Genomic DNA, 27966 nt, shown 5'->3' with positions numbered 1-27966 from the left:
GTTGCCCTTCCCGCCCCCGTCCGCGGTCACGTGGACGCCACCAAAGTCATGCGGCCGCTGCCCGGGGTCACGTGGTGTCGGCGCGGGTCACGAGAACAAACACGGGGCCGCGGCGGGCCATGGCCAACGTCTCCAAGAAGGTGTCTTGGTCCGGCCGCGACCGGGATGACGACGAGGCGGCGCCGCTGCTGCGGAGGGTGGCACGGCCCGAGGCGCCGGCCGGCGAGGGCACGCCGCTGCTGAACGGGGCAGGGCCTGCGGCCGCCCGCCAGGTGAGGAACCCCCGGTAGACTGAGGCCTCGCGCCTGGCCGCCCGGCCGGCAGAGACTTCCACACCTCCGGGCCCCGCGCGGGCCGGGCGGCGGGGCGGCCTCCTGCTGATCTGGACCAGCCCTGGGTCCGCGCATCAGTCTTCCTCCCGCGGGAGCCGGTCTAGCCGTGGCGGCGCGCACACGCGGCAGCGTGGCCGTGGGCCGCTGCGAGTCGGGGTCTGGGCTCTGACAGGCCAAGGGTCCGGGGGTGGCGTGGGCTGCGCAGTGCGCGTTCCCAGCTGAGCCTCGCGGGGACTCGGTGAATCAGGACTCGGTGGTTCATTCCCATTGTAAAGACAAGGAAGCTGAGCCGCGGACGGGTTCGGGAACGCGCCCAGAGTCTCCCTTGGCAAATGGCAAAGCTGGCATCGCAACGTAGGCCCTGAGTTCCAGAGTCTTGGGAGTAAGTTCTGGGCCAGCTGCCCAGCAGGGATCCAGGAGCAGGTGGAATTCGCCATTACACTCGGGTGTTTTATGGGCGAGGTGAGCAGGCTAGCACGCTTGCTGTCATGTCCTTGACAGCACGAAGCTAATATATTTCCTGACAGTTTACTCCAAAATGGCTTTAAAGGGAAGGCAAATGGAATTCTGCTCAGGTGAATCCGGCTCTGCAGTATATTTGTTTTTCAAAATTGTGATAGATGCATGAGCAACTAGTTTAACAGTTCCCAGAGTTTAACAGTTTAGGTTGCAGAGTTTTCTTTTAAAATGAGATTAACTGAGGAACTCCGCCACTCTTCTCTACAGGGATCAGTACAGACTTCCGGGGGGATCTTAGGAATGATACGTACTTGCACTCCGTTTCCCTTAGCAATTCATTGCAGCCAGACACACTAAGCAACAAGTCAGGGTGGTTGAAATGTGCTCAACATGTCAGTGATGCAATTTGCGTCTTTAAATGTTTTTCTTTTTAGATAATGAACTATTTTTGTTGATTGGTCTGATTTTGTTTTGTGCTTATTCTTTACTTTTTCTCCTCCTGTTCTAGATCTGTCCTTTAAGTAATTGTAGTGTTGAAGGATTAGGAGGGACATGGGGCTGTTTCTCCAGAACTTATGGTTAGGTTTCCCCAGCCCCTTAGAAATTCATTAGACAATGAAGGTCAGAGCCTGCCCTTTGCTGGTAGGGTGCTGCTCAGCTTCATTGAGAGAAACCTGCTCAGATGCTTTCTGTGTCAGGCCTAAAGTAGCAAATTTGCAGTGGTGGGGATGTGGGTGCTTTGTTATTTTCTTGGAACATTTCTGGTCTTTTTTCCTCTTTTGAAGGAAAGTTATCTGGCCCTGGCTGGTGTGGCTCAGTTGGTTGGAGCGTCATCCCCTGCAACAAAAGATGGCAGGGTCAATCCCCGGTCAGGGCATGTGCCAGAGGCAACTGATTGATGTTTCTCTCTCACATTGGTGTTTCTCTCTCTCTCCCCCCATTCCTTTCTCTCTAAAATCAGTAAAAACATATCCTCAGATGAGAATTTAAAAAAGCACCACAAATAACAAAGTTATCTGAAGTCTACAAAAAGAGTATAAAACTGGCTTTAAGGGTTGACAGGTAAAGGGATTGGAAACCTTGAGGTTGGATTTGGGTTTATCTCGGGACTGAACAAATATGTTGGGGTTTCCCACTTCTCTTTGCAACTAGATACATGACTTGGCTTTTTTTGAAGGAGCCTGTTGATCTCCTCCCTTAAAAAGCGTTCCCTTAAATCTATGCAAGCTTTTTTGTCTGTTTGCATTTAATAAGAACAGATGAGCTGCTCTTAAACAATTTTCCAATAATTTATTGTGCACCTACTTGGTCCCGGCTGCATGCAGTTTTCCTGGGACACAGAGGTGCACGAAGCAGCTTCCTACTAGCTCCAGACTCACGGAGAAACAGGCCAGTGCTCCGTGAGGACTGTGTAAGGGGCCCCAAGGGCAGGAGAGGTCATATTTGGGTACATTTTTAAAAAGTACAAGAGCCTCAGTTGAACAGCCAGATGGGAAACAATAAGGGAATGTGTGTTTGCAACCCTGCGAGAGTTTGGAAAGTAAATCGGAGTGGAGACTGGAAAGAGAAGTCAGGTCAGACCTGCAGGAGACAGCTGCTTTATCCCCACCACCGCAAATTTGCTACTTTAGGCCGGACACAGAAAGCATTCTTTATTTAAAGAATCTTTAGCCCACCTTGTGCGAACAAGTGCAAAGGGGGACTAGAGGCATTTGTATGAGGAGCACCTCCCTGGGCCAGGTGCCCCAGGCACCGCATCTGCAAAGAAGTTAATAGATGTGCAGCACTGAGCACAGTGCTTGTCATAAGACAGAAAACATTAGTCACTCTCAGCTGCATTGAAAACAGCTGCACAGCCCTGGCCGGGTGGCTCAGTTGGAGCACCATCCCGTACACCAAAAGGTTGCAGGTTTGATTTCTAGTCAAGGTACACACCTAGGCTGTGGGTTCGATCCCTGGTTAGGGTGCATACAGGGGGCAACTGATCGATGTTTTTCTCTCTCACATTGATGTTTCTGTTTCTCTCTCTTCCCCTTCTCTAAACAAATCATCAGATGAGGATTAAAAAAATCCAGACAAAATAGCCAGCTGAACAAAAGTGATTGTCTTTGGGTTGCCATTCATGCGCAACTCCCCTGGCAGCTGACCCACTCGATGTTGGCTTTCATGCAGGGAGGGCGTGCTCTGGACCAGCAGGCTGAGTTCACGGTTAGGCTCGTGCACCCTACCCAGTGCTGCAGCAGAAGGCAGCTTGTAAGCTGCTCTCAGGCCAGGCCCACTTGAACTAAAATGAAGACCCAGGCCAACAACCGCCCTATGGGAATGTTCTGGTGAACTGGACGTGAGAACTTGTCCTCATCACCTCCTGGCCCTTAGGATTTTTATTGCAGGATGTCCAGAGTTGGACCATGGTGTCATTGCCACCTTAGCACAGGCACAGCCTGCCACGCTCCTGAAGTAGCTTCTCCGGGGAGAGTGAGGTCAAGTGGCTGCTCTATGCCCAGGTCAAGCTGCTAAGTGCCCAGTGAGGAGGAGCAGGCGCGACCCTGGGCATAGTGGACTGGGGACCAGCCTGAGCTCAGCCTCTGTCCATCCAGGACCGGCTGTTCAGAGTTACCTGTAGGTTGCTGTCCCCTTCCTGTGGGATATTGGTTAGCCAGTGAGCTCCTGCCTGTCTGCTGCTGGGGCACAGAGAGGGTGAGGTCAGCCAGCAAGTCATGGGCATGTGTGTGGGCAGTAGGAAGTGGACGGTTTTAAGAACGTAGGGAAGGAAATCTGAGCCAGAAACAGATGCTCTGGGGCGGGGCCTGGGTATTTACAGTGTTTCTAAGTGCAGGACATTTCCGGGGACCTTTGCTATGGGAAGCTGTGCCTGAGAATTCCCAGTGGGTGTTTAGAATCATTCTGGGGATCCTACTTCTCTGGGAACTGGGGTTACCACATGAGACTGTGCCTTGCCCTGGTGGCCCAGAGCCACAGACTAATCTAAGCATGCCAGGGAGGTGGGGGGCTTGCAGGGAAGCTGTAGGCCCGTCATTTGTCATCCAGCTCCTTGAGTTCTGCTGATCAAAAGTGAGCTCCTGTCTTTCTCTAGGTGGGTCCCACCACCAGGGGATCCCCTCCAGGAGTCCTCTGCCTCAATGTCTTTGTCCTATTGTCCTTCCTCTTCATCTACTGACCCTCAGCCCCACTTTGTAGGGTCCTGGCGGGCCACCCTGCTTCCTCCCCAAGGACTCCTGTCCAGGACCAGTGTGGATGGGACAGCCATGCCCTCAGGAAGCTCACAATCTGGAGAGGCAGACAGAGAGCTAAGGGACAAGAGTGGCCCCAGGCCTAGCCAGAGGGCCTTGGTAGGCACCCCACACCCCCTCCACAGAGTTCCCACCCCATCTGCCCCTCCTCTGCACAACTTGCTCCTTTTCTTCCTTTAGGTCTCAGCCTCAGTGCCTCCTCCTCATCCACCCATTGAGCTCAAGTCTCATAGTTTACACTTACTTGTTTATGGGAAACTTGTTTTCTTTGACTGTGAGCCCCTAGCTGTAGCGGTTTTAAGCTCTCAGTGCTGAGCATGGAGCCTGGAGGATGTTAGAATGCAGAGCAGCAGAATAGGACAGCAAAAAACCTTTAAGTTGTTTTTAAATTTTGTTTTAATTGTGGTAAAAACATACAACAAAGTTTATCATATTAACCATTTTTAAGTGTACAGTTCAGTGGTGGTAAGTACATTCACATTGTTGCACAACCATCACCACCTTCATCCCCAAAACTCTTCATCTTGCAAAACTGAAACTGTCCCCATTAAGCACTAACTTCCCCTTCCCCCAGCCTCTGGCAACCACCATTCTACTTTCTCTCTCTATAAATTTGACTATTCCAGGGACCTTAAATAAGGAGAATCACACAGTATTTGTTTTTTTTTTTGTGACCAGCTACTTTCTCCTACTATAATGTCATCAAGGTTCATCCATGTTGTAGCATATTGTAGAAGTTCCTTCCTTTTTAAGGCTGAATAATATTCCATTGTATGTATATACTACACCTGGTTTGCCCATTCATCATCAATGGACATTTGGGTTGCTTCCACATTTCAGCCATTATGCATAATGCTATTATGAGTATGAGTGTCCAAATACTTCTTTGAGATCCTGCTTTCAATTCTTTTGGAGATATATACAAGGGTGGAATTGCTGCATCTTGTGATAGTCCTATTTTTAACTTTTTGAGGAACTTTCATAATGTTTTCCATAGTGCCTGCACCATTTTGCATTCACACCCACACAGTGCACCAGCTTCCAACTTCTCATCATCCTCACCAGCACTTGTTATTCTGTTTGGGTTTTTATTCTGGCCAGACTCACAGGTGTGAGGTGGTATCATTGTAGTTTTATTTTTTTAATATATTTTTACTGGTTTCAGAGAGGAAGGGAGAAGGAGAGAGAGATAGAAAGATCAATGAGAGAGAATCATTGATCCGTTGCCTCCTTCATGCCCCCGACTAGGGATCGAGCCCGCAACCCTGGCATGTGCCCTAACCAGGAAGTGATGGTTCAAACTGTGACCTCCTTGTTCATAGTTCAACGTCCAACCACTGAACCACCCCGGCCAGGCTCATTGCAGTTTTGATTTGCCTTTCCCTGGTGATTAGTGATGTTGAGCATATTTTCACGTGCTTATTGGCCATCTGTATGTCTTTGGAGAAATATTTATTCAAGTCCTTTGTCCATTTTTTTAAGCAGATTAGGTGTGTTGTTTTTTTTTGTTATTGAGTTGTACAAGTCCTTTACTAGTATATATTCTGGATATTGACCCTTTATCAAATCTATAATTTGTAAATATTTTCTCCCACTTTATGGGTTTCCTTTTTACTTTGTTAATTGTTTCCTTTGATGCACAGAGTTTTTCAGTTGGATGTCCCATTTGTGTATAAATTTAAAATTTTTTAAAATAATGATGGATTTACATGACATTGAAAGACAGTATAGAGAGGGCCTGCATACCTTCCCCCCAGTTTCATCCAATGGTTCCATCTTTCATTGTGCAATACAGAAACCCGTGTTGACATCGGCACAGTGCGTGTATGTGTTCTCTGCTATTACTTCATGTGTAGATTTGTGTGAGCACACCACTGCAGTCAAGGTACAGAGCATGCCCATTACCATAAAGATCCCTTTGTCCTACACTTACAGTCACCCCTCCCCCCACTGATTAGTTCTCATCCCTGCAGCCTGACATTTTGAGAGTGTCAGGTCAGTGGAACCGCACAGTATGTAAATCTTTCACTCAGATCCTGTCCTGGAAGATTGCAGCCAGGCTATTGTGCATGTCAGTAGTTAGAAGAATCAGTATTTCATTTAACTTGTGTTTAAGGAAAGAGAAGAAAATAGATGCAACACCCAATAAATTATTGAACTTGGAGTAAATGGCCTTTTTTTACCACAAAAGATAGTTCCTAAAAGATGCCCATAAAGTTCAGGAAAGAGGTGATGAAAACATGAAGGTGTGGACAAGGGAGAGAGCCCAGCCCAAGGCAGCGGCAGGGCTCAGCCCCTCCCACTCATCAGCCTCCTGGGTCCACACGGTTCCCTCAGGGTGCCGTCCCCTGTGCTCATCTGGCATCAAGGCCAGGTGCGGAGGACCTTTTGTCACCCGAATGAGTGAGGCCTGCCCCTTCTCTCTCTGGGCGGCATGTGAGGTCACAGCCTGGCCCCAGAAACACTTAGATGTGAAAGGAAATGCTTTATGGGGTTCAACTCTGGGCTGCCTTGGTGTGGTGGGAATGACTGCCCGATGTAATTGAGCTGCTTTTATGATCAGTGACAAATAAGATAAAGGGGCCAGACTGCCTTTCTGTGGGCTCCATCTGTCAGGTTGGATGGCAGTATCGGTTTTCCCATTTTCCTTTCACAGTCCGACTCACGCTGCCTTGGCATTGCCAGCTGGGCTTGCCCGTCTTTGTGCCCTGTCTGCTTGGCCGGTCTGCATGTGTGGACATGTCCCCGGGAAAGTGTATTTGGTGTTGCTGTGGTGGGACTTGCAGCTTGGGCATGCTTCCAGATGACTGTGTCCTGTCTGGGGCGTGGGGACTGCGGCCAGTGCCCGGCCACCTCCTGGTTCGAGGTCACTCTTAGCTGGGATCCCTTTCTGGGTCAGCACAGTCTTTCTCATAAGATTCAGCCATTTGGGGGTATTGTCAATTGTTTTTAGAAGAGATACAGCTCTTTCTCTCATTAATCACCTGTTCTGCTGATGTTTACCATATGTACATAGAGAAGTGCACATTGTGCAAGTGGAGCATGATCTCAAGTAGAACACGCACCTCACATGTTACCACCCTAAATATCTGTCCACTCCTAACCCCTGGAACCTGTGCATGGAACCTCACATGGAAATAGGATCTTCACAAACACGATCAAGTTAAGATGAGGTCGGATTCGCATAGTCTGACACCAGTGACAGGTGTCCTCTTAAGGAGAGGGAAATTTGGACAGACGACGGAAGCAGAGATTAGAGTGATGCAGCCAGATGCCAAGGAATACTAAGATGCCAGCACCCATCAGAAGCTAGAAGAGGCAGAAAGGGGCCTTGGGAGGGAGTGCTGCCTGCTGACACCTTGATTTTGGACTTCTGGCCTCCAGAGTTGGGAAGGAATACATTTCTCTTGATATAAGCCCCCAATTTGTTGTAATTGTTTGCAGTAGTGCCAGGAGATTCAGACAACTTGCTGTCAGCTGATGTCCTCTGAGCCCCCTCGTGCCCTCACTTTTCCTGTCCCCCCAAAAGTAGCCACTTGAGGCAGCACAGGTTGTTTTCACCTGATGTTAACTTCCTATATTGGAGTCACAGTGCACTCTTTGGCTGAATACCCCTCTGAGGTCCGTTGTTGAGTGTACAGCAGACTCTTTTCCTGTCATGGCTGCTTGTTTTTCTTTTTTAAATATGTTTTTATTGATTTCAGAGAGGAAAAGAGAGGGAGAGAGAGATAGAAACATCTATATATATAAAAGGCTGATATACAAAGTGTCCCCGCGGGAGTTCAACCAGGAGACTGGGAGTTCTATCACGCACTATGACGTGCACTGACCACCAGGGAGTGATGTGGAACAAAGGAAGACCCCAGCTGGCAGCCTGCAGCTGGGGAAGGAAGGCCCCGGCCGGCAGCTGGAAGGCCCCGATCAGCCCAATCGCTGGCCAGGCCTAGGGACCCTACCCATGCACGAATTTCGTGCACCGGGCCTCTAGTCAATGATGAGAGAGAATCATTGATCAGCTGCTTCCTGCTGGGGATTGAGCCCTAAACCTGGGCATGTGCCCTGACCAGAAATTGAACCGTGGCCTCCTGGTTCATAGGTCAATGCTCTACCACTGAGCCACGCAGCCTGGGCTGGCTGCTTGTTTTTCCACTGCATGTGTAGCTACCAGATGAAATGCAGGGCGCCCAACTGCATTTGCATTGCAGAGAAACAAAGAATCATATTTGAGGTCAAGTATGCAATATTTGAAACATACTTAGCTAACACATGGTTTATTGCTTCTCTGAAATGAAAAGGTAACTGATGCCTGTGTTTTGTTTCATCCAGGCCTCTGCCATGCCCCAGCAGTGGGCCTAAGAGAAGTCACGCTCCTGGTTTTCTGTCCTTTGTGGTTGACCTGCCCCCTGGGTCCCAGCATGTGGCCTCACTTCAAAGTGGGAGGGTTCTGGGGTTTGAGGGTATTCCTGCCCCAGGAGAGGAGGGCCTCAGACCACATGTCTGGAGAGCTGGCTTAGAGGCCTGTGGCAGAACCAATGTCTCATGATGGGGGAACACATGGAGAATGGGTTTTTGTTGGCCAGGGAAGGGGGGCCAGGAGGACACTAGCAAGGTTGCCTGCAGCCCTGGGTTCTGGTGTCTAGTAGGTGTCTATCTGAAGCCCACTAAAACAAGGAAGGGCAGGGCCCCTGCTGTAGGGAAGGCCTGGGCTTCCCATTCTGAGGCTGGACATCTTGATGACAGGCTGTGGGTGGTGGGGACAGGCCTGGGTCCCGCACTGGCCCTGCTGTCGTCTTCCACACAGCAGGTGTGGGTCTATGCTCCCCTGGCAGGGCCAGATGAGGCCGGGCTCTACTGGTGGGGTGGTGATGCTTAGTGTAGCTTGGGCCTGGGGCTGAGTGCCCTGTCATTTCTTTTCTGCTTCCAGCCGCCCCATTCGGCATCTTTCCAGATCGGACAGATGAGCAACGTGGAGCCGGACGATGAGCTTCTGGACCCAGTGAGTGGGAGTCATTCCTGTTTATACCCAGGAAGGACAGACGAGGCCTGCTTGGTGGAGTTGCAGTCTAGCCCGAAGGCAGACAGTAAATGAAAAACCGGAGGATGGCAGGTGTAGGGCTCTGGGAGAGACGTGCGCAGATCTGTGCAGACCGGGCAGTTTTGTGTATGGCTCAGTGGCAGACATGGGCAATTCTGTGCAGAGCTCAGGGACAGATATGGGCAGGGCCATACAGAACTCGGAGACAGAAATGGGCCGAGCAGAGCTCAGAGACAATGAGGAGCAAACATTGGGGCCCCCAGAGCCTAGGCGACCAGGGAAGGCTATTCTGAGGGGCCATGTTCCCCAAGGCCAAGCTCGATAGGGGAAGTGTGTGGCAGGTGTTGAATGCTGATTGAGCATGCTCTGTGTAGGCAGAGGAAGCAGGCCAGGGCGGGTGCTGTGGGTGGAAGAGGGATGCCAGGTAGGCTGGGAGGGTCCTGGGGGCAGGGCGGGCCTCTCAGGGTGGATGTCCCTGGACAGTGGTGATGTCCTCTTCTGCCCCTGTGTCAGGCTGGGACTGTCCAACAGCTGCCAGGGGAACATGTCCTGAAAATGTCCACCCAGACTTGCATTTGACTTCCTCCTCAGGTGTCTCATGCGTGGTCCTGATTTTCATTTCCCTGATGGCCAGTGATGTTGAACATCTTTCATGTGTTGATCGCTGTTTGTGTGTCTTCTTTGGAGAAATGTCTATTTAGATCCCATGCCCATTTGTAATCAAGTTATTTCTGTTTTAATAATTGAGCTGTAAGAGTTCTTTATATAGTCTAGACACAAATTGCTCATCAGATACATGATTCGAAGAAACGTTTTCCTGTTTTGTGGATGTCATCTCACTTTCTGACAGTGCCCTGTGAAGCACAAAACCCTTTAACTTTGATGAAGTCTGGTTTATCTATTTTCTTGTGTTGTGCTTTTGTTGTCACATCTAAGAAACCATTGCCTAGTCCCGTGGTTGGCAAACTGCGGCTCACGAGCCACATGCGGCTCTTTGGCCCCTTGAGTGTGGCTCTTCCACAAAATACCACGGCCTGGGCGAGTCTATTTTGAAAAAGTGGCGTAGAAGAAGTTTAAGTTTAAAAAATTTGGCTCTCAAAAGAAATTTCAATCGTTGTACTGTTGATATTTGGCTCTGTTGACTAATGAGTTTGCCAACCACTGGCCTAGTCCAAGGTCATAAAGATTCACTGCTGTGTTTTCTTCTACGAGTTCTATAGTTTTAGGTCTTGATCGTTTTTCACTAATTTTGTGTATGGCATAAGGTACAGGCTCAGGTTCATAGTTTTGCATTTGGATGTCCAGTTTCCCCAGCACCATTTCACAAAGTGACTATACTTTCATTTTTGATTTGTCTTGGCACCCTTGCAGAAAATCAATTGGCCGTAAATGTGAGGATTTATTTCTGGCTCTCGATTGTCTGCCGTTAATCTCAGTCTGTCCTTGAGCCAGCACCACCACTGTCGTGACAACTGTAGCTTTATAGTCAGTTTTGAAGTCAGGAAGTTTGAGTCCTCCAACTTTGCTCTTCTTTTTCAAGGTTGTTCTGCCTCTGAGACATCCCTTGCATTTCCATATTGATTTTAGGATCAGCTTGTCAATTTTTTGAATGCTTCCAGCTGGAATTTAGACAGGGATTATGTTGAATTTTAATATTAAGTCTTCAATGAACACAGGATATATTTTCATTTATTTAGGTCTTCAGTTCCTTCCTTTCAACAATGTTTTATAGTTTTCAGCATACAAATCTTACACTTTTGTTAAATGTATTTGAGGGATAATTTTTATTTTTCATGGTATTGTAAATAGAGTTGTTTTTAAATATATATATATATATATATTATTGATTTCAGAGAGAGGGGGAGAGAGAGAGAAACATTAATGATGAGAGAGAATTATTAATTAGCTGCCTCCTGCATGCCACCTACTGGGGATCGAGCCCTCAACCCGGGCATGTGCCTTGACCGGGAATCGAACTGTGACCTCCTGGTTCATAGATCAAGGCTCAACCACTGAGCACACTGGCCAGGCTAGAGTTATTTTCTTAATTGCATTTCAGATGGTTCGTTGCCAATGCATAGAAATAAATTAGATATTTGTATACTGATATTGTATCCTTCAGTCTTACTGAATGCATTCTAACAGTTTTTTAGTATATTTTGGAGGATTTTCTACATATAAGATGTTATCTGCAAATAGAGTTTCATTTATTCCTTTATAATTTGGATGCTTTTTATTTCATTCTCTTGCCTAATTGCCCTGGTAGAACCTCCAGGACAATGCTGAATAGCAGTGGCAAGAGCAAGCCTCCTTGTCTTGTTCCTGAGCTTAGGGGGAAAGCTTAGTCTTTCACCATTGAGTGTGATATGTTACCTGTGGGTTTTTGCTAAATGCCTTTATCAGGTTGAGGAAATTCCCTCTATTCCTAGTTGTTGAGTGTTTTAATCATGAAGAGGGGTTGATTTTGTTGTTGTTGTTGTTAGCCTCACCTGAGGATATTTTTTCCATTGCTTTTCAGAGAGTGTAAAGGAGGGATGGGCGGGGAGAAACATCGATGTGAGAGAGACACATCTACTAGTTGCCTCCTGCATGCACCCATTCGGGGGTGGGAGTGAACCCACAACCCTTTGGTGCACAGGGTGATGGTCTAACCACTGAACACACCAGCCAAGGCAAGAGGGGTTGAATTTTGTCAGATGCTTTTTCTATGTCTATTGAGGTCATGTGTATTTTCTGTCCTTTATTCTATTAAAGTGGCATTACACTTTTTTTCACTCACAAAACTTCTAATAACAAATACGTGGGGGGTTTTCCTCACACCAGCTAATTCTGTTTCTCCAGATACCACCTGGTTGTCCTACAGGTCAGTTCATTCTGACACTAACTGCATGATGTTGGCACAGACCCCACAGTAAGGGCTCAGTCCTACAAGACTACCCTCACTTCAGACCCCAGTCACAAGTCCAGGTTGTCATTTGTGCTTGTGAATGACCAGCTATAAATCACAGTGCCCCCGACCCCTTCCTTATGTCCATAATTTGCTAAAGGGCTCACAGACTCAGGGAAATATTTTACTTATGTTTACTGATTTATTATAGAGTCTCCAACTCAGGAACAGCAGACAGTAGATGCACAGGGAAGGGTGTGGAGCTTCCATGCCCTCCAGGAGCGCCGCCCCCACAGCACCGCACATGTTCACCAACCCAGAAGCTCTCCAAACCCCTTCATTTAGGGTTTGTATGGAGGTTCCATTACACAGGCTGATTAAGTCATTGATCGTTGGTGATTAGCTCAATCTCCAGCCCCTCTCCCTCCACCGATGTTGGGACTGAAAGTTCCTGCCCTAATCACACCTTGATCTCTCTGGCAAGTAGGCCCATCCTGAAGCCTAGGTGCCCCTATGATCCCTCCATCTCATTAGCTCACATAAGACACTACCCAGAGATGCCCAGGATTTTAGGAGCCAGGTGCTAGGAATTGGTACAGAGACCAATAATATATTCTCCAGTGTACCACAGTAATTGATTTTCAGACGTTAAACTACCCTTGCATTCCTGGTGTGTTGTAGGATCTAACCCACTGGCGTCTTGTTGAGAATTTTGTGTCTGTGTTCACAAAGGGTGTGCATTTGTAGTGAGTGTCCTTTCTTGTGGCATCCATGCTTAGCTTTGGGGCCAGGAGAGGAGTGACCTCATGAGATGAGTAGACACGTGCTCTGTCCTCTCCTCATTTGTGCTTTGTTCTTCAACGTGCTGGGTTGTCAGTGTGTGGCTCTGCCTCTTCCTTTGCAGGAGATGGATCCCCCTCACCCTTTCCCCAAGGAGATCCCGCACAACGAGAAGCTCCTGTCCCTCAAGTATGAGGTGGGCCTCCTCCCTGGGTGCCCCTGCCCCACACCGCCCCAGGCACTTCATCCCCTCTCCAGCCTCACCCCCACCCCTGCCCGACGTGAACCCGGAACACCAGGGTCAGTCATTGTGTTGTCTGTGTCACCCTGGTCTGCAGAGCTTGGACTACGACAACAGTGAGAACCAGCTGTTCCTGGAGGAGGAGAGGCGCATCAACCACATGGTGAGTCTGGGGCCAGGCAGCCTGGACACCGCCTAGTGACCTGCGGGCTGGGCTGGTGCTGCTCTCCCACCTGGGTGTGGTGATGGGTCCCCTCCATCTCCCTGTCCTCAGTCCTTATGCCGCAGGTTCTGGTTTGTGTCTGGAGCAAGAGACACCCAACACCTGATCCAGGAAAGGGAGTGTGTGTCACATTTCAAATACAACAAAGAAGGCTGTTCTTAGATGTCAGCTGCAGTGGCCACGATGTCAACGACTGATTATGGCTTGGTTGGGAAGGTCCCCCACCCCCCACCCCAGTGCTCCATCGTCTCTCAGACATTGACCAGAGGCTGCCATCATGGACTTGGGGAGTTCCAGGGCCAGGCATGCCGTCGCTAGAGCAGTCTATGGCTGATGTCTTGCCACTGCACTCACCTCTGACTAGTGCCTCCCCCTCAGGCCTTCCGGACAGTGGAGATCAAGCGCTGGGTCATTTGTGCCATGATAGGGATCCTCACGGGGCTTGTGGCCTGCTTCATCGACATCATGGTGGAGAACTTGGCCGGCCTGAAATACAAGGTCGTCAAGGACAGTATCCTTTTCTGAAGGGGCCCAGCACAGATGGGGTGGAGCTTAGAGCAGAGCGTAGGGTCCCATGAGTGACTGCATCCCAGAGCGGGCCCGACAGGAGATAGCGCTGGCCTGGGTGTTTGCCCTCCAACTGGGAGAGTTGGGACTGGGCAGTGGGATGTCTCTGAGATGTGCAGTTAGTGCGTCGCCCCCTCCCGCCTCCCACTCCCCTCTGTGTACTTGGGGGTCGTGCTCGTATCAGGGTGAGGCACGCTGGGGATGTACTCAGATGGTGGAGCTGATACTCGTCCTTGATGAGCCCAGATATCGACAAGTTCACGGAGAAAGGGGGGCTGTCCTTCTCCCTCCTGCTGTGGGCCACGTTGAATTCTGCGTTCGTGCTGGTCGGCTCCATGATTGTCGCCTTCATAGAGGTACGGCCACCAGGGAGCCCTGGATGGTGGGAATTGCTCCAGCTCACCTACTGCAGCTTCTGTCAGTGAGGTTCCCGTGGTCACACTAGTGCAGATGTTAAACGGTTCAGTAAGAACACCCCCCTTACCCTGGTGGTGCGCCCCACGCCCACCCCACACGGCAAAGACCATGGGGGAACGCACAGCTCACTTTTAGGAGGTCCCAGTGGGCCAAATGCAGGGGACCACCCACCTGAGGGGATCAGACTCTCCCTTCATTCCAGGACTTCTCCCAGAAGCCCTTCCTATGGCCTGCCTCTTTGCTCTTCCCTTATCATGGTAGGAAGAAGGGGAAGCATCCAGAAGCTTCTATCTGGTGTGCAGTGCGGTGCCCCCCCACCCCCCCAAGGGGGACCGAGGAACTCTGGTTCCTCTCAGCTGGTGCATGATACGTGCCTCCAGTCTGTCCTAGCGCGTCCCCACTCTGCCCCTGTGGGGGCACTGCACCTCCTTCCATTTCCACACCCAACCCCTCCCACATCCCACAGCACTTGCACCCCTCGGTGGTCATTCTGTATCTGGGGTGGGGAGAAGTGGGAAGCCGCTGCCCAGTCCAGTCCCATGTCATCCCCTCCCCATCCTGAGCACCACGAGGCTGAGTCTCCCAGGGCCTCCTAATCTCCGTCCATTCATTCAGCTTGGCCAGCTCCATGTTCTCTTCTCTCTCCTTCCAGCCAGTTGCTGCTGGCAGTGGGATCCCCCAGATCAAGTGCTTCCTCAATGGGGTGAAGATCCCCCACGTGGTTCGGCTCAAGGTGAGGAGGTGAACCCTGGGCTGGGAGCATGGGGCCCATCATGGGGATTCTTCGCTGGGTTAGAAACCTTTTGTTTGTCCACATGCACCTCCTAAATTCACCCAGACCACGGTGTGTGCTGCTGACGAGCATGTGCATGGATGTGCTGGAAGATTTTGTATACATTTTCTTTGGAAAGGGGTGAAAACTTTCTCTGCCCATTTTATGTAACAGAAATGCTTCAGTGGCGCGTGCTGTGATCGCCGCTGTGGAGCGTGTTTGTCAGTTCCTCACAGGGGTTCGCATTCCAGAATGAGAGCACCTGTGCTGGAATGGGAGCCTTGCTGTGAGCTCTCTCCATTTCTCAAAGTTTTCCTTAATACTCATGCTTAATGTTCTGGATGACACACTCATTCCGAGGGGTTGGCAAGGCAGGCTTCCTCCCTGGCCATTTCCGGTGTTTTGGTCTGCGTGCCTCAGCCGATGTGTTCCTCCCACCCCCGTATGGGGAGCAGATGCTCCTGGGGGCCTGGACACACCGGGGGAGCAGAGTGACCTCAAGGGGGAGGAGGCTGTGCTGGCCCCTCCGAGTGCCCTCTTTGTTGCCCATGGGTGCCGGTGGTTAGGTGATGAGTCTTGCTTTGGGTGCAGTGCTGTGGCTCAGGTTCTCAGACAGGGTGCCATCTGTAATCAAAGACTTGACACTCTTTCCTTTGTGTTCCAGACCCTGGTGATTAAAGTATCTGGTGTGATCCTGTCCGTGGTGGGAGGACTGGCGGTGGGAAAGGTAATGGAGCCCGAGGAGCGCTGCTTGGGCCTGAGTCCCTCTGCCCTCCATGTTCTCTCTGAACTCGCCTGATGGGGCTGTCCTGTACTTTCCAGGAGGGGCCGATGATTCACTCGGGCTCCGTGATTGCCGCTGGGGTTTCCCAGGGGAGGTCAACGTCACTGAAGCGAGATTTCAAGGTGAGTCCTCTCTTGATGCAGGCGTCGACAGTGAGGGTGACCATGAATGTCCTTTGGAAAGCGGGGTCCTTCCTGCTCTGTTCCAAGACCACCCTGACATCGCATCTGAGGGTCTCCACGGTGGTCTGTCCTGGGTGGCTCTCCTGGGCCTGCCAAGGAGTCTGCTCAGAGCCTTGTTCTCAGGGTTTGGGGTGGGTGTGCATTTTTTTGAGGAAATGGCCTCAAAGGCCTGTGTGACCTCAGAAGAGGTCAGGAGTGATGTGCTTACAGACTGAAGATGCTTAATTTTTAAGATACACTTCAGAATAATTTTGTCATGTTTCCCCAGAAAGCCACCAGCTTTTTGATGGGCATTGCACTGCATTTATATACGAATTTGGAGACCGCTAACATCTTTTTTACAGAACAGAGTCTTTTAAAATCAAGAATACACTTAAGTTTTTTGTTGTTGTTAATAATCACCTGAGGATATTTTTCCATTGATCTTTTAGTTTTTTTCTTTTTAATTTATCTTTATTGTTGAAAGTATTACAGATGTTATCTATTGTTTCCATTGACCCCCTACACCAGTGATGGGCAACCTTTTGAGCTTGGTGTGTCAAACTTCGCCAAAAAACTAAGCATAACTCAGGTAGTGTGTCACTTTGAGGAGAAAACATTATTTCGCAAATGTTTCATCCTCAGGAGCAGCAAATGTTTCATCCTTGGCATGCGGCCACCTCAGCGGCCGCGTGTCATCAGAAATGGCTACATGTGTCAGTGCTGACACGCGTGTCATAGGTTCGCCATCACTGCCCTACACCCTACACCTACCCCTCCCAGGCCTTCACCAGCCTATTTTCTGAGTCCATGGGCTATGCATATCCTATATAATAAAGAGGTAATATGCAAATTGACCATCACTCCAACACAAGATGGCCGCCCCCATGTGGACACAAGATGGCCGCCACAAGATGGCCAGCAGGAGAGGGCAGTTGTGGGCGATCAGGCCTGCAGGGGAGGACAGTGGGAGGGACCAGGCCTGCAAGGGAGGGCAGTTAGGGGTGACCAGGCTGGCAGGGGAGGGCAGTTAGGGGCAATCGGGCCGGCAGGGGAGCAGTTAGGCGTCGATCAGGCTGGCAGGGGAGTGGTTAGGGGGTGATCGGGCTGGCAGCCAGAAGCGGTAGGGGCAATCAGGCAGGCAGGCAGGTGAGCGGTTGGGAGCCAGCAGTCTTGGATTGTGGGAGGGATGTCTGACATTGGAGAGGGTGCAGGCTGGGCTGAGGGACACACACACACACACACACACACACACACACACACACACACCCTGTGCACGAATTTCGTGCACCGGACCTCTAGTATGCATATAAGTTCCCTGGTTAATAATCTCTACCTCCTCACCCTCCACCCCTGCCTTCCTTCTGAGATTCATCAGTCTCTTCCATGCTCCTATGTCTCTGGATCTATTTTATTCATCAGTTTATTTTCTCTGTTGATTTTTAGAAAGTGAAATAGAGGGAGGGAGGAAGGGATAGAGATAGAAACATCAATGTGAGAGAGAGACATTGATTAGTTGCCTCCCACATGTCCCCCTCGGGCCAGGGATTGAACCTGTAACCCAGGTACGTGCCCTTGACTGGGAATGGAACCCGAGACCCTTTGGTGCGTGGGCTGACACTCTACCCACTGAGCAACACCGGCCAAGGCCTAAAGTTTAATTCTTGTTGTGATAGAATCTTTTCATTATTTTCTCATGGTTGCTAGTATGCAAGGAAGCTCTCTTTTGTTGCCTCTTTGGTTCTGCAGTCTTTGTGAACCAGGAGTTGATGAGTTGACTGTCTAGAGACTCTTCCTCTCCCTCCACCTCCTCTCTCCCCATCCCTTTCTGAGAAGTGCCCTTGGAGAAGTTGGCTAATACCCTGTTCCTGTGTGTTCTGTCCCATTTCAGATCTTTGAGTATTTCCGCAGAGACACGGAGAAGCGGGACTTTGTCTCGGCAGGAGCTGCGGCTGGAGTGTCTGCTGCGTTTGGGGCCCCTGTGGGTGAGCAGGGGCCCTGCCTGGGTGACAAGTGACTTCCTGTGTTGGGCAAGCCAGGCTGTCCGTGCCTTGAGAAGGAATAGTTTTGGTGTTTGCAGACTTTGGTGCTGGGTGGTGGTTAGGATGTGGGGTGCCTCCCAAAAGGCCCCAGGGCTGCCTCTGATGTGGGCTTGGTGCCTTGGGTCTGGGGTGTGAGGGGCTCTGGGTGCGGGGCTCTCTGTGCCTGGGTAGAAACTTCAGGCTGGGCCACTGCGTTCCAGGCGGGGTCCTCTTCAGCTTGGAGGAAGGTGCCTCCTTCTGGAACCAGTTCCTGACGTGGAGAATTGTAAGTGCCCACAGACGGCGCCTCTCCCCAAGTCAGGCAGCGCCCACATCTCACCTTGGTGTCCTTCATGGTCCCCTGGACACCACACTCCGGACCCACGCTTTGGTGCCCTCGCCTGAGGTTCCTGTTGAGCCGTGGTTGGAGCCACGCCTCTTCGGATTTTTATGGCCCAGCTCTGTCCCTCACTTGACCCTGAAGTGTTGCCTCCTGCCCTTCCCCTGTCGGGTCACTGTTTCCACCCTGGTGCTCCTTCAGCTCCTCATTGGGGACCCCCTGACCTCATACACCTTTCCTCAGCTCTGTCCTGGCTTGACCCCACACTCACCTGGCTTGCCCAGCCTTGAGGGGCCCGGCCATCAAGGCCCCAGCCTCCTTTCCCTTAGCTTTTGGAGGGGCTCCAGGTGCCTCCTGAGAGAAAGGAGAGGCAGCCCCTTCTCCGGCAGCCCCTCCCCAGCTCCCAGGGTTCCCCTCGGAGGGCACTGTTGTTCTGATGGTGCTGTTTCTCTCTGTGCCCACAGTTCTTTGCTTCCATGATTTCCACCTTCACACTGAACTTTGTCTTAAGCATTTACCATGGAAACATCTGGGACCTGTCCAGCCCGGGCCTCATCAATTTTGGCAGATTTGACACGCAGGTAATGTGGCCCATTGTCCCAGTCACTGTTTCTGGTTCTCCGTGCGGGGCCACGGTTGTTTACTTAAGGTTCAGCCCGAGAGCTTGGGCTTTTGGGAAACTCCATCTCTTCGCTGAGATTGAGTTCTGTTCATAAGCACCCGGGCCGGAGGTGCTCTTGGGAAGCACGCATCCAGCCTGGCTGTGCAGGTGAGGATGCCTGGTAGCCAGCCCAGGGGCACCTTCAGGGTTGTCTCCCCATCTGCCGATTGTTAGACAGTGGCACAGACTGTGGTCCTGGGGTGCGCATGCACCAGCTTAAGGAGGGTGCGGAGGAGTAGGTCGGCGCCCCTAGGAAGGCCTGGACCATACACTGCAGTTGCCAGACACTGCCAGGGGGTCCTGCTCCCAGGACGTCCTTGCACAGGGACACATTGGAGCTCTTGGGTGGTTTGGGTCACTAGATGTGTTCCTAGCTCTCTCCTTCCTGCCCCCCTTGGCTCCCCTCTGTCAAGTCTGAGTGGCAAGAAGCTGATGACACATTTCCTCACAGAACAACTGCTCTTCCTCTTTACACAGACAATGGTGTACACGATCCACGAGATCCCCATCTTCATCGCCATGGGCGTGGTGGGTAAGGGCCATCCCAAGAAGGACACCAACCCACCTGGCCTCACACTTCTCCATCACTCGAGATGGCGGCCCCCAGTGGAACAAAGCATGTGGTGGGGTCAGGGCCCGCTTTGAAATGGCTCCTGCAGGGCCACCTAGGGAGAAACCCACACCATAAACCAGAGCTCTGCTTCTCCGTGGGGAAGCCCATCTAAGAAGTGGACTGGCCCCTCGACAGCATCCATTACTCTCACAACCTTTTCCCTGAAAGGAAGGCAAAGCCTTTCAGAAATAAGCCCTCTGTCTGTCCATCAGTGTGGTATTTCCACAGACCGTCTTCTCCTGTCCCCTCCTGGTCCCTCTGCTGCGGGACAGCCCAACCGTTCTTACGCGTGACTCCTTCCTGGTCTCAGGTGGTGTTCTTGGGGCTGTGTTCAATGCCTTGAATTACTGGCTGACGATGTTTCGAATCAGGTGAGAAACCTGATTTGAGGCTCCTGGGGCCTTTGAAAATGGACTCATTGTGGGCTGTGTGCCCACAGGGCCACATAGAATGCCACCTACCAGTGTGCATTCCTCTGTGGTGGCTTGTATGTGAAGGAGACAGCATGGGGCTGGGGGATGGATGGGGAAAGGCTCGGGGAGGCCTGACAGGGGAGGCCCTGCCTGTGGATCCAGCAGCCCTGGGGTCGGTCTTTCTGGCCTCAGTCTGGTCTGCCCAGGGCCATCTCGAGCCCGGCACAATTAGCTGGCATGGCTTCTCTTGCCATTTGGAGAGCCATTACTGGAGCTTTGAGGTGGGAGCTGGGGGTGAGTTTTGGGTTTGGGGAAGTACTTCCTCCTCCTGCAAAAACTTAAATGCAGTTGGAGAGCACCCAGGAGATAATCAGGACGTGCAGGCGTCTGGGTAGGTTGATGACTAAACGTGCTACATCACCCTCCTAATCAGTGTCGTATTATCAGCTCTTAGTGAGTCACAGGCTCAGGTTGCTTTGGTAACTGCCCAGGTGTCCAGAGGCCTGGTCCATCCCAGTGTTTGCTCTAGGTACATCCACCGGCCCTGCCTCCAGGTGATTGAGGCCATGCTGGTGGCCGCTGTTACAGCCACTGTCGCCTTTGTGCTGATCTACTCGTCCCGGGACTGCCAGCCCCTGCAGGGCAACTCCGTGTCCTACCCCCTCCAGGTAGGAGGTTGGGCCACCAGGCAGGGGGCAGGGCAGGCCTCTGAGGAGGAGCACTCGCTCCCCCGTCCCAGCAGGAGAGCTAGTGACACAGCGGAACTACAGAGCTCTGGGCAACACAGGCTGGTGTGTCCTCAGAGAGGGTTAGGCAGCCTACTGGGTGTCGGGAAAGCTGGTGTTCTGTCGGGCTGGAGTCTCCCCCGGCCCTCCTCCCAGAATGTGGCCTGACAAGGACCGAGGAGGACTTCAGGAGTGGGGGCTGTGGGTATGGACCCGAGAAACGCAGCCTATCTCCCCTCCGAGGCAGCAGCCCGACCTCATCCTGCCATGTGGTTGGCGCTTGATGCTGGGCAGGACTACCCCATCCCACTGGCCCGTCCTCTCTCCCAACCTTGCAGCTCTTCTGTGCAGATGGCGAGTACAACTCAATGGCTGCTGCCTTCTTTAACACCCCGGAGAAGAGCGTGGTCGGCCTTTTCCACGACCCCCCAGGTGTGTGCCCGTGCTCAGTGCTGTCAGCTGCACATCGTCACGGGCCCTGCCCCCCTGGCCTGATCAGCAACAACCCACAGACACTGGGCACAGAAGCCAGAGTAGATGGCGTCAGATTCTTCCATTGTGCTACTCCATGGTGCTACTCTGTAGTGTCATCTCTCCTGTTAGGGCCCTTAGGTGGTCTCTGATGGTTTTCTGTCACAAATAAGACTGCTAGGACTTTTCTGGCCCTTAGGCATGTGACAGGAATCCACAAATTTAACAGAGAAGCATTTAAATGTGGGGAAAGGCCAAGCCCTTTCTAAAAAGTGCTGAGTGAAGCCAGCAGTTGGCACCAGGCCTCCTGACATGCTGGTTCAGGGTTTGCTGGAAGTTACCTCGTGTGGAATGTGGCTGGTGGCCTTTCTCCCCTGACCCCAGAGGTCTGCACTGCAGTGCCTACTGTTTGCACACTGATTTCGGTGGTCACCTTCTCTTGGCCTCAGGTCACTGTCCTGCTAGCTGCACTGGGCCCCACTTGCCCAGGCTGCCTCCGTCCCCGGGCAGGCCAACCATCCTCCTGCCTCCAAGGACCCAGCCCCCAAAACCCCATGCTCTGGCCTCTGAAAATGGGGGAACTTCCGGGGACTCGCGGGGGTGTCTAGGGGTCAATATGTGACCTGGAGGTGATGACTGGCCAGCCTCTCTCTACTAGGCTCTTACAACCCTATGACCCTTGGCCTCTTCACCCTCGTCTACTTTTTCCTGGCCTGCTGGACCTATGGGCTGACCGTGTCTGCTGGCGTCTTCATCCCGTCCCTGCTCATTGGAGCTGCCTGGGGTCGGCTCTTCGGCATCTCACTGTCCTACCTCACTGGGTCTGCAGTAAGTGGGGTCTCCATGCACCAAGCATGCGGGACCAGAGCTGGGCTGGAGGGAAGAGGGGCAGTTCTGGTGCTCCAGCCTCGGGGCCACTGTGAGTGAGGGCAGTGGGCCTCAGAGCCTCGGGTCATTTTACATGGCCGTCGTTTTCTGGCTGCTGTTTGAAAGGAACATGCCATTAATGTAGCCGTCCATGTGTGTGGTCCAGAGACTGTGTCGGGGGAGACACTCAGTGGCTATCAGTGAGAGAAGGTGACATGGAAGGATTGGGCGCCCTGGGGTGGGCACCCAGGCTGTGGACGCTGGTGACGGGCTCTGGTGTGACAGGCCTTGCCCTGCGCCACACGGCCTCCCTGGCCTCTGTCCACCTGCCTCCATGGGCACCATGGTTTTAATTTTATATATAGTCCCTTTTTTTTAAACTTAATTATTAAAATAAGGTTTTTTAAACTGTAAACAGAGCAGGCGAGTCTCTCCCACACTGTCCCACCACCCACTCCCCTGGCCAGACGTGGGACAGGCTTTCCTCAGGTCTCAGTTTTCCACCCGGACACAATGTTTTGTGGTTTTTAATTGCAACATGATTCACATACCATAAACCAGGGGTCCTCAGACTTTTTAAACGGGGCCAGTTCACTGTCCCTCAGACCATTGGAGGGCCGGACTATAGTTTAAAAAAAACTATGAACAAATTCCTATGCACACTGCACAGATCTTATTTTGAATTAAAACAACAAAACGGCAAAAACACCCGCATGTGGCCCGCGGGCCGTAGTTTGAGGACGCCTGCCATAAACCCACCCTTCAAAAGTTTAACCCAGTGGTTCTATAGTGTGTTCCAAGTGTAACCATTGTTACTATGTTGGTTCAGGACATTCTCATTGCCCCAAAAAGAAATCTGTCCCCCTCAGCATTCACTCCCATGCCCCCTCCAGTCCTAGGCAACCGCCATCTGCATTCTCTCAGTGGACTTGCCTGTTCTGCCCGTTTTATATACACTGAGTGGCCAGATTATTATGATTTCTGAATACATAATAATCTGGCCACTCTGTGTGTGTGTGTGTGTGTGTGTGTGTGTGTGTGTGTGTGTGTATGTATTAGAGGCCCGGTGCATGAATTCGTGCATGGGTGGGGTCTGGCCAGCCTGGCCAGGGGGAAAGGACATGGGTGGTTGGCCAGCCTGCCTGCTGGTCAAACTCCTGGTTGAGGGGACAATTTGCATATTAGCCTTTTATTGTACAGGATATACACTGAGTGGCCAGATTATTTTGTGTTCAGAGATCATCATAATCTGGCCACTCAGTGTAAGTGGGTCACACACCAGGTGCCATCCATGTCTGGCTCCTCTCCCTGAGCGTGCAGTTTTCAGGGCTCGTATGTGTTGTAGCTTGTGTTGGATTTTCACTCCTGGCACTCCCTCGCCGTGCGGTGCAGGCATTTCTGCAGATGACAGTCACTGTACACATGGCGCTGGCCTCTGTCCCTGCACACACCTGTAGCTCCTCCTCCATACGCAGTGTCCTCCTGTCTCGTGCTGCTGAGTTCTCTGGCTTATGCCGATGGCATGATTCATTCAGGGCATCCCTGGGTTGGGCCACTCCTTGGGTATTTCTAGACTTGGTTATTACCGAGGAGGCGCAGACCGTTTTGCACATGTGCATAAACTCTCCTGGATGTGACATTGCTGAGCACAGGCAGCCTCTGTGCATCTTGGTGGGTTTGGGGAAGGGGTGCCACCCCCAACACCACCTCTGTGTCATCCCCACAGATCTGGGCAGACCCCGGCAAGTACGCCCTGATGGGAGCAGCTGCGCAGCTGGGTGAGTCCTGTCTGCCACGTGGGCAACCCAAGGTCAGGAGGGGCGGGTCCCTCATGGAGCTCAAAGGCCGGGTGTTGAATTTAGTGTCATCGACCACTCCCTACAGGGTGTAGCTGGGCCCTGAATGGATGGCGACGGCCCTGCATGGAGAACATGGGCAGGCAGGGGCGCAGGGAGGGGCTCGAGACCACCCCTACCTCACCCCAGCCCACCTCTCCCTCCCCGGGCAGGTGGGATCGTGAGGATGACGCTGAGCCTGACAGTTATCATGATGGAGGCCACCAGCAATGTGACCTATGGCTTCCCTATCATGCTGGTCCTGATGACCGCCAAGATCGTAGGAGACATTTTCATTGAGGTGCAGCTGGTGGGAAAGGCCTGCCTGCCTAGCCCTCATTCTGGGTCCCATCCCCATGCCCTGGTCTCAGAGCCTGAGAATGTGGGGACTGGGCTCTGTGGCAGCAGAGGAGGGAAGGGGGCCCCTGCAAAGCCATCCCCCAAATAGCTTCTGCCTTAGTGGTAGGCACAGTGTGCCTGGGACCCCTCCCTCAGTGACAGGCACAGTGCTCTCCCTGAATCCCCCCTTGGCAGCTGGTCATTGCACCCTGGAACCCCTCCCTCATGCCAGTCCTGTGCCTGATGCCTGTCCCCTCTCCCCAGGGCCTGTATGACATGCACATCCAGCTGCAAAGTGTGCCCTTCCTGCACTGGGAAGCCCCAGTTACCTCGCACTCGCTCACTGCCAGGTACCTCCTTTCTCCCTGTCTTGGTTTAGGCTGAAGGCCTGCAGGCCCGGGCTTCCTCTCCACACTTAGGCCGAGGGCAGTGAGTGGTGCCGACGCTCTGGCAGGGTGGGTGTGGGCAGCCAGGAGCAGGAAGGAGGCCACACGCCTGTGTGCGAACATCTGGGAGATGCTCTCCAGGTGTCGGGGCTGCAGGCACCACCCGGACGGGTTCTCTCAGGGCAGCACATGGGCTCTGTGGCCCCTGGGCTTCCTACATCCCTTCTCGTGGCTTACTGCATCCAGCAGCTTCCTGCCTGTTGACTTCGTTCAGGAACCCCGTGGACACATGGTTTGTGACCAAGTGGCCAACAGTGGACGAAGTGTGTGCTCTTCCACAGGGAGGTGATGAGCACGCCGGTCACCTGCCTGCGGAGGAGGGAGAAAGTGGGCGTCATCGTGGATGTGCTCAGCAACACGGCGTCCAACCACAACGGGTTCCCTGTGGTGGAGTCCACCGACGACACCCAGGTACGGGGCCTGGGTGGGTGGACCTTGGTCCGCTGCTGTCCCACAGGAGCCAGAGCCTCAGGCCAGGTCCTGCCTCCCTCCCTCCCTCACAGGGAAGCCATACTCTTCCCCTGTACCTGTCAAGCAGGGCATGTTGGGCAGGGTTGGTTTGTAGGGACATAGACTTGTGTCTGGGTTTACGGTAGAATCCCACTAACTGTGAGAGGAGCACTGTCCCCACGGACAGGTTAGTGACATGCCCAGTGCCCTCTCATACCCCACACTGCCCCGTCAGCCGTGCTGTGGCTGTTGTCGGGAGAGGCCTGACAGCATGTGGCCCACCCAGTACCAAGCTCCGAAAGGTTTGGGGTGATTTGTCAGGGCCGGGTCTGCATACCCCCAGCACATGCTGCAGCCCAGGCACTTTGTTCCTTGCTCTTCGCTGTGTGTCCCCCTGCCCCTTCCAGGTGTTTGGGGGTTAGCATGCTTGTGCCTTTGGCAAAGCCAGTGCCAGTCGACAGTGACCATACGTTGATGGGGAGTGTGACAGGGAACCTGACTAGAGCCAAGGTCCCCGAGCAGACGTCCTGGACCTGCTGCTCAGACACTGCCTGCCCTCCTGTTCACACCTCTGAGCTTTCAGCAGGGCCTCAGCCAGCCAGGCAGGTGCTAGGTCTTGGGCTCTGCTCACAGACAGGCCATCTTGTCTCTTCCCTGCAGTCAGCTCGGCTCCAGGGCCTGATCCTGCGCTCCCAGCTGATTGTCCTCTTAAAGCACAAGGTAGGCTCCTCGGCACCTCCAGGTGGTGGGAGATGCAGGCTGGGAGCTGGGGTTCTGACATGCCTTGCCCACTGCCTGTTACCTGCTGCCCGCAGGTGTTTGTTGAGCGGTCCAACAGGGGCCTGGTACAACGGCGGCTGAGGCTGAAGGACTTCCGGGATGCCTACCCACGCTTCCCCCCAATCCAGTCCATCCATGTGTCCCAGGATGAGCGCGAGTGCACCATGGACCTCTCTGAATTCATGAACCCCTCCCCGTATACGGTGCCCCAGGTGCCTGATTCCCACTTGCAGGGTCTTGAGTGGCCTTCAGTGGCTTGCCAGGGAGGGGCTGGGGTGGAATCCGTGGAGAAATGGGAAGAGCTCCGTTCTTACACCCAGGACAAGGATTGGGGGGTGGGCATGGCTGTAGAGCCAGACCCCAGCAGCATGGCTGAGATGGGGCTGGTTGGCATGGGGGAGGGGGAGGGGTGCTTTAGGACACATCGTGATGTCCTGGTCGCAGCGGGTGTGATGGGAGACAGCCAACCCTGAGCTTGGAGGGTCCTGCCTCTGCTCTTGGCTGGAGCCAGTCTGGGCCAGTAGGCAAGCTGAGGCCCTGACCACATTGCAGGAGGCATCTCTCCCTCGGGTGTTCAAGCTGTTCCGGGCCCTGGGCCTCAGGCATCTGGTGGTAGTGGACAACCACAATCAGGTGAGTAGCCAGGGAGGGCAAAGGGCCCCTTTTCCTGCTGGCCTGCCTGCCCTGGCCATATGTCCACCTCCGGGTCTCCCCCAAACTGTGCTGCTCCCCCACATGCTTCCACAGAGGAGGAGTGGAGCCACCGGAATCCTATGACCTGGCTTTGTTCCCACAGGTGGTCGGGCTGGTAACCAGGAAAGACCTGGCCAGGTACCGGCTTGGGAAGGGGGGCCTGGAGGAGCTCTCACTGGCCCAGACGTGAGACCCTGGCCCTGGCACCTCACCTGGGGCCCTCAACACGCTCCTCGGGCAGCGGCAGATCTGTTGGCCTCAGACCTCGGGATGGCCCAGCTGGTGTGTGAGCGTGACCATCGATGGGCACCTTGTCAATGTTCCCCATCCTCCCCCTTGCCTCAGCCCCTCGGATGTCACTCTCCATCCTCCTGTTTCTTCGCCCTCAGGGAGCAGATGTTCATGCAAATGCTCGCTTCCTCCGAGCCAGCGAGAGGTCGCGTGTGCATGTGTGTCTCAGTGCGTGTTTGTGTGTGTTCATGGTATGTTCACATGTGTGAGAGGCAGCGAGTAAGCTGGGCCCTGTGGATTTGAGTGCTGCAGGCCCCCAGGGCGGGGCCACCCCTGCTTCTCTGCTCCTCGTTACCCTCAGTGCTGGCCCAGAAAGACCATGCCGCCTGTACACTGCCAGCTGGAGGCCTGGGTGACGTGAGGCTGCAGCAGAGGCCTTTGGCCTTGTGCCCACGGCCCAGTGTGTGGCCGTGAGGTGATAGGCCCGTGCAGCTGGGACCTACCCGGGCAAAGGCCCAGCCCGAGGACCAAAGGCAAGGGCTTGGGGCAGCAGACTCTGGAGCAGGCTGTCAGGAAGTCGGCTGTTCTCCAGATTCCCGCGTGTGCCCTGGGCCGCAACCCCACCCGGGAGGCCATGGGCTCTGTGAGGAAGCCTTGGCCAAAGGAGAGCTGAGAACCATCCGTGGGTCTGAACCCAAGTTCTGTCACACATGCCACCCCAAGCCCTCTGGAGCCACCCCAAGCCCTCTGGAGCTGGAGTCCAGATGAACAGCTGTTGCAACTGGGACCGAGGCTGGGAAGGCAGGTCTTCTCAGCATGGGGGCTGGGGGTGGAGCCTGGCCCAGGGTGATGTTCTGGGCAGCTCTGATTCCGGTTCATGCAGCTGGGCGTTGGGCTGAGGAACTTTTTTAAAGGTGATTCCCAAGTCCCCACCCCATCTCTGATGTGATCAGATGCTTTTGTGGCCAGCTGGTGGGTGCTGCGCCTTGGTTTTAGCCCCTTTCAAGGGGATGGGGCCTCGAACTGCAGGTCCAGTCCTGGTGGGGAGTCCTCTGTTGGGGGTGCAGGATCTGAATGTGGGAAGTCTGAATAGGAGAAATAAAGGAATTGTACCCAGACAACCTGCGCCAGCTTCCTCTTTCTGCTTAGCATGGACCACAGTCTAGCAGCCT

General features: G+C 53.1%; 1 protein-coding gene across 2 annotated transcripts; it reads left to right on the top strand.

The window, feature by feature from the left end:
• The first annotated feature begins 86 nt into the window (after positions 1 to 86).
• CLCN7 (chloride voltage-gated channel 7) lies at positions 87 to 27906 on the top strand. Of its 2 annotated transcripts, XM_079796759.1 has the most exons (25): positions 87 to 272; positions 8967 to 9038; positions 12869 to 12940; positions 13083 to 13148; positions 13587 to 13719; positions 14022 to 14131; positions 14845 to 14925; positions 15629 to 15691; positions 15787 to 15870; positions 17801 to 17894; positions 18152 to 18216; positions 18735 to 18851; positions 19409 to 19463; positions 19855 to 19915; positions 20487 to 20625; positions 21021 to 21114; positions 21812 to 21981; positions 23747 to 23798; positions 24029 to 24156; positions 24459 to 24544; positions 24922 to 25051; positions 25751 to 25810; positions 25906 to 26082; positions 26423 to 26503; positions 26667 to 27906. In XM_079796759.1, the coding sequence occupies exons 1-25, from the start codon at positions 120 to 122 to the stop codon at positions 26751 to 26753; spliced, it is 2430 nt and encodes an 809-aa protein (XP_079652885.1). In that variant the 5' UTR covers positions 87 to 119; the 3' UTR covers positions 26754 to 27906. The 2 variants fall into 2 exon arrangements, with proteins under 2 accessions (XP_079652885.1, XP_079652886.1); XM_079796760.1 differs by lacking the exon at positions 8967 to 9038.
• Positions 27907 to 27966: the final 60 nt, after the last annotated feature.

The sequence above is a fragment of the Cnephaeus nilssonii genome, assembly GCF_951640355.1.
Source record: "Cnephaeus nilssonii genome assembly, chromosome: 2".
NCBI lineage: Eukaryota > Metazoa > Chordata > Mammalia > Chiroptera > Vespertilionidae > Cnephaeus > Cnephaeus nilssonii.
This window is presented reverse-complemented; position numbering and strand designations above follow the sequence as displayed.

Bases quoted from the DNA above. Each gene is read 5' to 3' on its own strand.
- CLCN7 (XM_079796759.1), top strand. From the start codon at position 120: ATGGCCAACGTCTCCAAGAAGGTGTCTTGGTCCGGCCGCGACCGGGAT. The intron at 15,871-17,800 runs GTGAGTCCTCTC...GTCCCATTTCAG, and splicing joins CACTGAAGCGAGATTTCAAG to ATCTTTGAGTATTTCCGCAG. The intron at 21,982-23,746 runs GTAAGTGGGGTC...TCATCCCCACAG, and splicing joins CCTACCTCACTGGGTCTGCA to ATCTGGGCAGACCCCGGCAA.